At 36.5% G+C, this 12,321-nt stretch overlaps 1 protein-coding gene across 2 annotated transcripts in view; it reads left to right on the top strand.

Moving 5' to 3' along the window:
• MTM1 (myotubularin 1) overlaps positions 1–12,063 on the top strand; it is a 39,131-nt gene extending 27,068 nt beyond the window's left edge. Inside the window, exons 11-16 of one of the 2 annotated variants that reach the window (XM_034063974.1) lie at positions 662–847; positions 1,877–2,083; positions 5,494–5,586; positions 6,416–6,529; positions 6,920–7,096; positions 9,343–12,063. In XM_034063974.1, the coding sequence (XP_033919865.1) occupies positions 662–847; positions 1,877–2,083; positions 5,494–5,586; positions 6,416–6,529; positions 6,920–7,096; positions 9,343–9,507 (942 nt within the window). In that variant the 3' untranslated portion in view covers positions 9,508–12,063. Of the gene's footprint in view, positions 1–661; positions 848–1,876; positions 2,084–5,493; positions 5,587–6,415; positions 6,530–6,919; positions 7,097–9,339 lie in introns of both variants that reach the window. The other variant, XM_034063973.1, reaches the window with a different exon arrangement.
• The last annotated feature ends 258 nt before the right edge of the window (positions 12,064–12,321 follow it).

Below are 12,321 nucleotides of genomic sequence, written 5' to 3'. Positions count from 1 at the left end.
CTAGGGCAGTGGTTGAGTCACTATCCCTGGAGAGATGTAAAAGCTGTGTAAATGTGGCCATTAGTGACATGGTTTAGTGGTGGACTTGGCAGTGCTGGCTTAACAGTTGGACTCGATGATCTTAAAGGTCTTTTCCAGTCTAAATGATTCTATGATCTTGCCTTTGGAAAAACTCATCAGTGGCACTGTGTCCTAAAATAGGGTGGGTTTCTGCTTACTTCTGTGACAAGGTACTTCCTTTGCTGTGGTGCTGATTAAATGCTTTGAGAGAGTAGCAGTAGAACAGACTTTTACTTATGTGGCTTTTTAATTTCGTAACATCTAAATACATGTTTAGCCTTTAGCAGTAAAATTTAATGTTAGAAATGTAACTTTAAACTTTAATGTTATTATGAACTTACTTCTTAGAGGCAGAATCAAAGATTCTTGAACTTAGTTCTTAAATGAAATGTAGCTTATTCTGCACTGGTAAATCTGAGATTCTGCTCTCATTGAATTAGTGGTGTAAAAAAAACCAGACAAATCCTTTGAATTTTTCCCTAATTATTAAAAAACAAAAAAATGAGCAATTTTATCCCCTGGAAGTAATGATCTGTTATGTGTTGAGTAATTGTTGTTTTGTGTGCTATACTAAAGTTCATTTTACAAATGTTGTTTGTAGGCAACTGGGGGAGGATATGAAAGTGAAGATGCATATCCCAATGCAGAACTTTTCTTCTTGGACATTCATAATATTCATGTCATGCGGGAATCATTGAAGAAGTTGAAGGACATTGTTTATCCTCATGTGGAAGAAACACACTGGTTGTCAAGTCTGGAATCAACCCATTGGTTAGAACATATAAAGGTAACTTTTTACTGTTTGTTTGAAATAACGTTTGTCTAAATCTGTTGTATCAGACTTGTTTTCTTTGTTAGACTTTGCTATAGTCCTGATATGAAACACATCAAACTACTTGGACTGCAAACCCAGCGTCACTGAGTGGTTTTTTACCAACTAGTCTTAGAGTATGTTATAAGATCTCATTACTAAGCAGCAGTAGGTAAAGTTAACATTTATTGTCTACTTCAAGTCAAATGTCAGTCTTTAATAGAGGAATGCATTGTTACTCTGATTATGTATTATGTGTGTGATAACTGACTTATTTTGATCTCTAGCAGAGAAGGACTTACAGGTAAGTGTCAGTGTGAAGGGTTAGTAATTGCTTTAGTTGTGAGTATGTATGTGGCTGTTCTTTGTGAATTATGGTTTTGTACATAGATCTTGTAAATGTAAACTTCGTAATTTCCATCTTGTAGCACAAATAAAATGCTTAAACTGGTAACTCACCTGTGTTCTTACCAGTTGTCCTTTGAACCTTTTGCCTCAAGTACAGCTCTGCAAAAGAACTGAGTATTATGTAATGAATTCTACTTAATAAATTCTTAATTTGGTTCGTATTTGGAAAATAAACGTATTAAAATGATACAAATCCTTTTTCCAACAACTGAGATGTTTCAGTCATTAAGTTAAAAGGAGACAAATGAAAATGAAAATTTTTAGAATATATCCTATGGTAAATCCTCTCTTTCTTCAAAGAGCAGCTTATGTTCTTCAGTTTATCCAGGTTACTGGTTTCTGTTCTATTTATTAAGAATTTGCTTTGAGATGAATTAGATCTTACAACGGATTAGGGAACCAATCTGTCTGTCTATTTTTATACAAGAAATTTACTTGATCTCCTAGCAAATTCTCTTCCGATTAGTACAGCATGCTCTTTAGGTCTTTTAATTGAAACACTAACAATTTAGGTACTGGGTAGGTACGAAGAAATCAGTTTATTTTTGTTAGAATGGTAATACTGATACGTGGTTGATGTCTGTTCCTCTTTACCAGCTTGTCTTGACAGGAGCTATTCAAGTGGCAGACAAGGTATCCTCAGGAAGGAGCTCTGTGTTGGTTCACTGCAGCGATGGCTGGGACCGGACAGCCCAGCTAACATCACTGGCCATGCTGATGCTCGATAGCTACTACAGAACAATTGAAGGCTTTGAAGTTCTGGTGCAGAAAGAGTGGATAAGCTTTGGACACAAATTTGCATCGGTAAGAATTAGAAGATAATTGCCAAGAATGCAACATTAACATTCTGAAAAGCTTTTAATGTTAAACTACTCCTTGTGCTAATGTTTGATAATACTTTTCATTACTTTAGAATTCTGATTTAAAACATTTTTAGGTAGATCTGAGCAGAGGTTTTGTTTTTAGACCTGTTTGGTTAATACTTTTTCGCTATTCTTCCTCCGAGAGCTTGTATTTTGTCTATTGCAGCCTTTTTAAAAGCACAGAATTGCTAGGGTCATATGTGGTTTTTGAGCAAAGAAAATGAGAAGGCACAAAAATTATGTCTTCCCAACTTTTCAGAAGAAGATCAAATAAGGCTGGGACATGAGGCTTCTCCCTCACTCTCCTTTTGGACTATTTTGAATCTTGTGAGAGGCAGATGCATCTGGCCAGTGCCTTTGAAGTGATATTTTAGTACTTCTTCCCAAATGCTCTAAACTTGTCATAATAGGTCTCAGAAGGCTGTCACTGGTAATGCTGGCTCTAGCTCTGAGTTGCTCTCTGAATGCTTAGAAGGTTAAGTAGAAATTGTCCATAGCAAGTCCTTAATATCCTACCCACGTGTAATTCAAAGTCATGGGTGTTTGTGTTAGGAAACTTTCCAGTCCAAACTTAGTGAGATTCTGTTAAATTTGGCAGCTAACCATTTAACAAGGATATCTGTGTGAAGAACATCTATGGAGAGGAAATCTATAGAGAAGCAGAATAGGTTGCCAGGGAGAGTGTGGTGGGATATGTAAGCACACAACAGAAGTTGGGAGCTTTGCAAGACTCTTCCTTGTTGATGCTAAGCCTTGTAATTAACACCAAGAAGTTTCCACACCTTCAGTAGAAGTCATTTGCACAGTTTGTTCCTACTGGAATATACTAAAGATATTATTTAATACTGCTAAAACTGGGAAAATTGGCAATCTGAAAAAATAAAGAAATGGACAAATATGTCCATGTATGTATTTCATGCCCACTTTATGTTTGCAAGAGTGTCTCAGTAAGTTGGAAATTCATGTGTAGCTACTCAGCATGAATCACTGCATGGCTTAAGTGCACTTGTAGGCTGTGGCAGGCCTTGATCTGACATTGTAAAGATGCTTTGAGGCATTTTGATTGTTGAGAGTGATAGCTGCAGTAGTCCATTTTTTTGCATGATTACCTGTAGTCTTCAGATAGTGATGTGTGACATGAACTTTTGAAGTATTCTATGTTGGTATAAAACACTGACTTTTCATTCTCTTATTGTGTATTTTAAATGTTACAGTCATGATACAGACAAAATCAGCTTTTGTAACTAGGAGATTTGTAACCTAGCGCATGTGTTACGGTTTAGTACAAAGCTTAAAAAGACATGTGTCCTTCAACCATGATGCATAAATTCAGATCATCTATGGTTCTTTTCATTAAACCATTAATTTTGCTTTGAGTAATCAAAGGAGCTTGTTATCATTCTTTCCGCCTTTAAAAAAGATGAGGCAGGACTTTTGCACACCTTCCAGATGACCAGCTCAGTCCACTGGTTCATCTCTGACAATGCAGCAGCAATAAGTGTGATTTAAATAGCATGCCTTTGCTTAAACTGCTGTTTAATTCTGACTTGCTCACTCAAGTAATAATCCTTGGGAATGGTTGAAGGCCCTCTCCCTTAGCCATCTGCTGTTTTCTAGGTGTACTGTATATTTTGATTTGATGGGTTGTTTGGCATGTAGTGAAAGTAGTCCTTCTCTGGAGTTTCTGTAGAAGTAGTGGAGTCACCATCCCTGCAAGTGTTTAAAAGATGTGTAGATGCGGCACTTGGTGACATGGTTAGTGATGGACTTGGAAGTGCTGGGTTAATGGGTGGACTCAATGATCTTAAGTGTCTTTTCCAGCTTAAACAATTCTTTGATAAAAATGGATAATGGAAGCAGACAATATTGTGATCATGCACATGCAGTAGTTTAGTTTGGTGAGAGGATTGGGCACTTCCGTGCGTTTGGCACTTCCTGAACCTTATCTCTGGATTGTTGTTATGCCTTCCCTCAATCAGGGAGTTGAAGAATAGGTGTTTCTTATATTGTCTGGGTTACAGCAAGTTTCATGTTTTCATGAACATAACGAATAATTAAATAATAGATTACTTAATAGTTCCTCTCTGTAATTTTTATCTAATGAAGTGCACAGTAAGTTTCCTTGTTGAAAAGGAATTCCCTACCCCAGCTTTTCTATGCATAGTGAACTTAATGCACTATCCAGATGATGGAATTGCTTGCTATGTGGAAAGTCATTCTTATAATGCATTCTAGTGTAAGAAATACGAGACAAACATAATTATAGATGGAGAATACTCAGACATACTAAAACTGCTAATTATAGTGGAAGTGGAGGGACTTTCAGTCCTTACTTACTTCAGATATACTGAACACATGTATGGCTCTGTTAACAGATACCATGGATTTTAAAACCAGGAAAACTGGAGAGGAGGGAGGCCAATTTGTTTGTTTTCCCTATGGTGCTTTTTCTAGTCATTTGCTATTGCTGACTGAGTTCAGCTATTACCAGTCCCTCATCCCCTTCTATTTCCTGCTGTTCAGTTCTATTATTCTAAACTATCTTGCAAGTCCTTGCACAGAGTAGCCTACTGATTGTATTTGTCACATCCTTAAGACATTAAGCTTGCTATCTTGCAGGCAGATAGACAATATCTTAGTTCAACATACATGATCATCTTTCATCCCCTCCAGGTAAGTACATTCAAGCGGGATTATAGAGCAAACGGTATCTCTTCTCTGAATCTCTTACCTGTTCTCAGCTATCAAATGTGAAAAAGCTTTTAACAAACCTACTTTTTGTCTGTAGGGAGAATTCCTTTGTTACTTTGGACTCCTCACAAAAGGTGGCTCATCCAAGCTTTGAAAATGTTGCATTATTTCTTTGTCAAGACCATTAACGTTAACTTTGAGCTCTTTCATGTTTTACCTCAGGGTGATTCTTTAGGTTCTGAGGCAGGGGAAGAGAAGAACCTGTGTGGATAGTGTGATCTAGGTTCTCTGGTGACTTAGATTACAAAAAATAGTATATAACTTGGATTTTGACAAACTTACTACATAAATACAGTTTGAAACAAGGCTTGTCTCCTTGCAAAGTAATGGATGCTTTCACAGTTCTGCTTGTCCAGTAACTAGGAGGTTTTTATAATGGAACCAATTATTCCTTTGGAATATTTCTCAGGCACCTTTGGAACAGCTTTGCAGTATTTCTGTACATCTGAATCTCTCCTTGGTGCAGTGACTAATTTTGAAATCATAAGAACAAGTTGTTCTATTACAGAAGCATTAATATTTTACTGCAAAATAAGAAACGATATCTGGCCATAAAACAGACTGTTTTGGTTAACGGGAGACTGTATTGCTTCATTTCAGAGAATAGGCCACGGTGACAAAAATCACGCTGATGCAGACAGATCACCTATCTTTCTCCAGTTCATTGATTGTGTGTGGCAGGTGTCTAAACAGGTATGTGTTGTTCTTCAGAAGGTAACATCATTAAGAGATTGCTGAATTAAAAACCTAGAGTTTTGTTTAAACAGAAGTATTTGCAGAGGACAGCATACCCCTCTGCTCTGATGCTGTAGCCAAAAAGCGTGTGTTTACTTTTAAACCATACCATCTCTCTAATGTAGTTCCAAAAGTGGTGTACAAGCTGTAGTTTTGTTGCATAATCCAGCATTGGCTACACGTGGAAGGCTGCTGTGTCTTGTATCTGGGCTTCTCAGAAACACATGGAGAGATGTGACCCAGCAAAATGCTTTTACCAGAATTGCATCCAGCTATCTCAGTAGGGTCTGTGTTTCACTTCACCATGTTTGTAAAGCTGTGCCTTGGAACACAAGAACAAATGTGCTTTTATCAAAGCTTGGGAGCTGTTGAGTGCTGTGATTTAAACATTGCATTTTCAATAAGTAAGGAAACAAAACAGCAAATTTAGTCTGTTTATGTCAAGAATTAGAAATAGCCCTTATTTTCCTGATTGGTGCACTATGCATATCTTATTCTTTTGTGATAGTAAAAATGAAACTGTAACCATTCTGTATTTTATTACTTTTAGAAATTAAAGGCAGTTAGAAAGTTTTGAGAAGAGTTATTTTCATTGACTAGTTTGAGAAAGTTGAACACCTCATGTCATCTGTACATTTACTCTGTTATAAACCATATGGAAATACTGCCTTAAAAAGTATTTGTAGATGTAGTCAGGCTTCTAAATGCCACTTTTAGCCTCTTAAGGCATGTGCGTTCCTCCCTGCTTTTACAATGTAAAGAACAAATTTGTCTTTTCTGGTTTTAGTTTCCTACAGCCTTTGAATTCAATGAGCAGTTCTTGATTACAATCCTGGATCACTTGTACAGCTGCCGGTTTGGTACTTTCTTGTATAATAGTGAGTCTTCTAGAGAAAAAGAGGTTAGTCTTTTTCTGTCTAAAAAGCCATGTTAGTTAGAAGCATATGCTTGTGTATTTTTTACTGTTGTCTTGACTCTAGATGATCACAGACAGTTTTGGTTGTGTTGTATTTGGTTGTATTCCTTGTATGACAGTGGTTTTGAGCTGCCTTTCTCATTATAGATAGTTACATGGTAAATTCTCTGGGTTTGGTAACTTAAATACTACATAGTTACTAAAAGACTTCTCAAACACTGGGCTTGGAATGTTTCTAATACAGTAACCTATTAGTATAGTAACTTACAATAACTTATGCTTGTAAATAAATCAGAAGTGTATTGATTTTAGAATGTAACCGTGGCTTCTGTGATGGATTTTGTGTAAATATTTACTGTTCTTATTTCATTTTAGAAAGTGACTGAGAAAACCTTGTCATTATGGTCTTTGATAAACAGTGAAAAATCTAAGTACACCAATCCTTTCTATACTAAAGAGCTAAATCGAGCGCTCTATCCGGTAGCCAGTATGCGTCACTTGGAGCTCTGGGTTAATTACTACATCAGGTGGAACCCAAGAATTCGGCAACAAGTAAGTAAATTCTCTCCAATGCACAAAATGCTTTTAGACTTTGGAAATAGGGTTTTGTGTCATAACTGACTTGTAGAATAGTCTGTAATCTGTTCAGGTTTTTATTGTGTTTTTAAAGATGAAGAAAAAGGTGAAAATGATTATTTCACAAGTCATTCTCAAGCTCCTTCTAGGCCTTTCTCTTGGGGACTGGGCTTGGGAAGCATATTTTAAGGGCATTTGATGATCCTAAAGGGTGAATGACAGCCCTTAGAAATAGGGCTTACTGATCCCTGAACAGTTGAGTATTAGCATCACAAACAGATGCATTTGCTTAAATCTTTGTCCTTTTTCCTCAGCCTATGAAGTATTCAACAAACTCAGATGACCTATTCTGTCCTTTCTCTGTTATCTGTATTGATGGCTTATGGCAAGATATTTTTTATGTAACTTTAATGACCCAACATTGTTTACACTGTGTAACAGTTGGATAAAAGCTGTTATTGAAAATGATACAAATGGATCAGATCAGAAGCCCAGGAAGGCTTTTATGAAATTACACATAGTTCAGTTCTGTGCTTTTAATGTTTAATATATGGATATTCAATGTTTGTTACAAACTTGCTAGAAATTTCAGCCATGTGGCACATTGTGTATAGAGATCTATTTGTCTTTCATAACAGGCTGTGGAGTTTTGAGTAGGAGAAAATAGAGGAGCAAATTCTTTGACAGAAGCAGTCTTCACAATGCAGCCCCTGGAATGAATCAGGAGTTTTCAAGCAGTGCACTTCCTTTTCTGCAGCTGATCTCCTGCATTATTTACAACAGGAGGCTGCAAGAAAGGCAGACAATTTGCTGTGTTTTCTTACAAGTACGCTGCCAGCTTTGAAGTTTTAGTTTGAAGCTTTTGTTGCTTGCTGTGAAAAACTAGGGCATTTTGCAAAAGGTGAACCCAAAGATTTATTTTGGAAAGTGAAGGGTTATAGGGCAAGCAGATTAGCTGTAAATCTAGTTAAAAATTCACATTGCCATCATTCAGGAAAGATATTCTTTTTCTTTTTGTCAGGAATTTCATATTAGAAATGCAAACCCGTGGGATAATCTTCTATGTTACTACTACTGGTCCCACATTTTCACCACTTTTATATGCAAAATGCAATTGTATTTTCTGCACATGAAATTTATGCTTCATCTTGACTTAAGCAACTGAATAGCTCACATGTGGTCTGAATCAGGTCTTTTTATGACCTTTCTTAGTGCCATTACTTAGAAGCATGTTCTGCATCAGACATAGACTTCAGCCTGATAAAGAGTCTAATCTGCCACTAGCCACATCATTAACCCTACATCTCTAATCATCTTAGTAACTACATTCAGTCATTGATCCAACTTCCACAGTTGCCCTCTCTGTTAGGGGTGCATAGGGAGTGGTGTGTTTCAGAGTCTTGCTTCAGCCTGTCTTGAATTGGTGAGGCATTTACATTTGCTTCTGGAACTGTGCTGCTAGTAGCTTTTAATTATAGGCAGTTAACTGTGAAACAGGGGCAACATTTTGACAGGTATATACAGCTGAGGAGAACTTTCAGTTCTCTATCTGCATTTCCCATTTGTTTTGTTACAGTCTGAAAAAGGAAGCAGTTAAAATTCTCTTTCAAGTGAGCAGTCTCCTGAAACTGGGGCAGTTGACTTTAAACACATTCAAGCTTGCTTAAGGAATTCATTATTTTTTGCATTTATTTCACTTGTTTTACACAAAGTTGCAAATTTGCTATTAAAAACTGCAGGAAATGTCATCAGTAAGGGAAGTTTAATCTGAAGATATGGATTCCATCTTAATCTGATTAGTGCAGCTAAAATAGTCTGTTTAACACTATGTTTAAGGAAGATGGTGAGACATTTGATCTCTGGAATCTAAAACTTTCTAATAAGTCAAGAAGAGCAAAACTTCCAACAAGATAGTCACACTTATCTTCCTCACAATGTTAGATATTAAGAAAATAAAATCCATATGCTCCAGGAAGTGCTGGCTGGTTTTATTGAGGTGGCAAGTACTGTTTTGTGTCAAGATGTTTGGATGAGAACAAGTGAAAGGCAGAGGGCTCTTGCATTATAGATATAAACATTTCTGTTTAGCTACAACTTGTTACATATGTTGGAAATTACAAATACAGAGTAATGCCAGGAAAGGCACAAATACTGCAGCAGCCTAACTGCGTAGAAATAGTGGGACTGAAGTGACAAGACTAATACAGATTTCTTTCTAGCAGCCAAATCCAGTGGATCAGCGATACATGGAGCTTCTTGCATTACGGGATGATTATATAAGGAGACTTGAAGAACAACAGATCACAAATAATTCCAAGATATCCAATTCATCAGCCTCATCGTCATCTCCCTCACAAATGGTGTCCCAACTACAAACACATTTTTGAAGGAAATGTTGGCTTTTTCCTGTGCTGTCCTAGCAAGCAGTGCTTAACGTAGGTCTATAGCGTGAAGAGGAAGATTTTAATGCCTTACATTAGACTTTCCTAACAAAGTATTTTAGGCTGTCTTCACTTGAGGACAACTTCAAAGCAAACAAAACCAACTTCAGATATGTGCCTTTCAGAACCTGTGGACTGGGAACATTATTAATCAGCTTCTAGTTATGGAGGGCTTCAAGAATTATTTTGGATCGTCTGGTGCGATTGAAATGAATTTGATTGGTTTCATTAAGAATGTTTTAATTTATTACACTGTAGGTCATCTAAGGAAATTCATGCTCAGTCTTGCATCTCATGAATAAACCATTAATGGCAATAGGAATATCCACATCAGGGAAAATTAGGTATTGTGTATTCCTTTTAGGAATACCTTTGTGGAGTTCATGAGAGAAAAATAAATTCTATTGTCAGATTTCAGAGAGAAGTGTTGAAATTTTCTGGTTACCTGAAAGTTGCAGATTTTCCTTTTTTGAAATAAAAATATGGAAGGGATTTCACTGAAATGCTTCTAATGAAGAAGTTCAGATAACTCAGTAGATAGTAAAATAAAAGAGAATCTATTTTTTATAAAAAATAACCAATTTTCAAATTACAGTTGTACTGGATTCTGAGAAGTCCTGTTTGGCTTAACTGTTCAGCACTAAATTATCACTGTTGGCAATATTGCTTCTTTGGATTAATACAGAGTAAAATGGTTCTAAAGAAGGTTTATATCATTAAAAACAGACCCCAGTGACCTTGCTTAAATATCCAGCAATAGCCATAGTATAAATGTTTGTCTTCTAAAAGTAAATGTGCCTGTTTAAAGGAGCTTTTATACCAAAGTAGGCAAAATTTTTCAGTTATAAATACTGTTGAAAACTTGTGCATTTATAGCTTACTAATTTAACTTTTGTTCAACAGACATATTAAGTATTTAAGGGACTTCAGTATACAAGAGTGGCATATATACATTAAACCTTGCAGTAAATTCTAGTTTCAAGCCTTCATTTCAAAGGCTTCTTGTAAACCTTTAATTTGTTCCTTTCAGGTATTTTTAAAATGGTTTCAAAAGTAGAACAAACCTTGCTGCTTGATATTTAATTAATATTTTGCATATTCTCAGAAGCTTAATGATATTCAGGCAGTCCAGGAAATACTGCAATTCCCAATTTGTAGGGGACTCTAATACTGTTTTTTAAAGGAGATGTTTTGATGCTTGAGGCTTCTGTCATTGTAAATTATTGTACATGTGGTGAGTTTTGATCTGCAAGATATAATAGGATTATATATAAATTAAGTTCTGTGTAATTATATATTATATAGTTTATTAGAAAGTCTGAAAGTTTATAAAGTGTAAATATTTTGCATATGAGAACTAAATTTAAAGCTAGTTGCATAAGATAAGCTGAAGTTTAGAGGACATTGAATATTTTTAGAATGATATTTTTTCAAAGGAATTAAAGTATACCGCCTCTTGATTAAATTCAGTAGATACACTGAGTTGCACTATTGTTTTCAGGGAAGCTCAGAGCATACACCATGCAAGTTCTAAATATGCACGATTTATGACTTATTTTTGTCCTCTAAATTTCATTCTGTTAGTGTTCTTCACTGTGTGTTTCCAAAATAACAATGTTGTCCCAAAATCTTGACTTGATAAAGTAAATGAGATGCATTATATCAGATAAATGAAGAAGGATACTCAGTTGTTCATGATACATTTACATTTTGAAAGCTATGCATACTCTGGTATATTTGCCTTCTATTTACTCATGGTTTATAAAAAAAGCTATTTTTATTAGAATATCTGAAGTTTCTGTATTTGAGTTTAACGTACTGGGGACATCTCTGACCAGTGTGGAGAAGTTCAGAAAATCTACTTGTTTTACTGTGTAAACACTACATGTTAACCTACTGCATTTGGGAGAGTCTAATATGGAAAGGATCTTTTTGCACTTATTACATATATACCATTCTTCATATTACTGCTTCATTCGATTTTCAGTCTTTGAAGCTCTCTAACAGGTCTGTGTGGGCTTGGATTTTTTTGTTTATTTTCCCCAAGTTAACAGATAAGATACATGTTTTAATTCTGTTTTTTACATGGCAATGGTAGGCAAATGTAGGTGTGTTTTTAATACAGTGCTTTCTGGAAAATACTAGTTCTGAGTGTCAGCATACCAACTGATCTGTGTTAACAGGAAGTTCTTCTTCCCCTTGTGTGCACGATCTGGGCTGTCACTGTGCATGTTGGGCATTGCCTAGTGCCTCCATCCCTTTGGACCATCCATCCCCTGCAGCCGACAGACAGCAAGCCTGGGGCAGTGAATGAGGGAGCTCCATGTGCCTTTTCTGGAGGGGTAAAAGAGCAGGGATGTAAACATCAGCTCTCAGTGCTTCATGTCCCATATGAAATGTCCATCTCAGAATGCTGGTTTGGATTCTTCCTTTCTGTGTTTGTACTTCCACAGACCTGAGAAGATAAATGTTATAAATAACTGAAGCCCACCACACAAACCAGGTTCTGTGTTGGATGCCTTCTTTATTTCCGCCCTCCCCCAGCATTACTGTTCTGGGTATCCCTTAGAACTAACCTGTGTACTACCTCCTTTTGATGTATTTTCCTAACGCTGCACTGAGTTCAGTTGTTGCCTGGCAGTGAGGATGTTGTCCTGCTTGAGGAAGCAGTGTCTCATCCCTGACCAGCATTCTCCCTTGGTGATCGTCAAGGAGCCGGCTGTGACTTGTGAAGCCTTTGGGGCTTTGAGGGGGAGAGTT

The sequence above is a fragment of the Melopsittacus undulatus genome, chromosome 6, assembly GCF_012275295.1.
Source record: "Melopsittacus undulatus isolate bMelUnd1 chromosome 6, bMelUnd1.mat.Z, whole genome shotgun sequence".
In the NCBI taxonomy this organism is placed as follows: Eukaryota; Metazoa; Chordata; class Aves; order Psittaciformes; family Psittaculidae; genus Melopsittacus; species Melopsittacus undulatus.
Note: the sequence above shows the minus strand (reverse complement) of the source record. Positions and strands in the feature narration are given on the sequence as shown.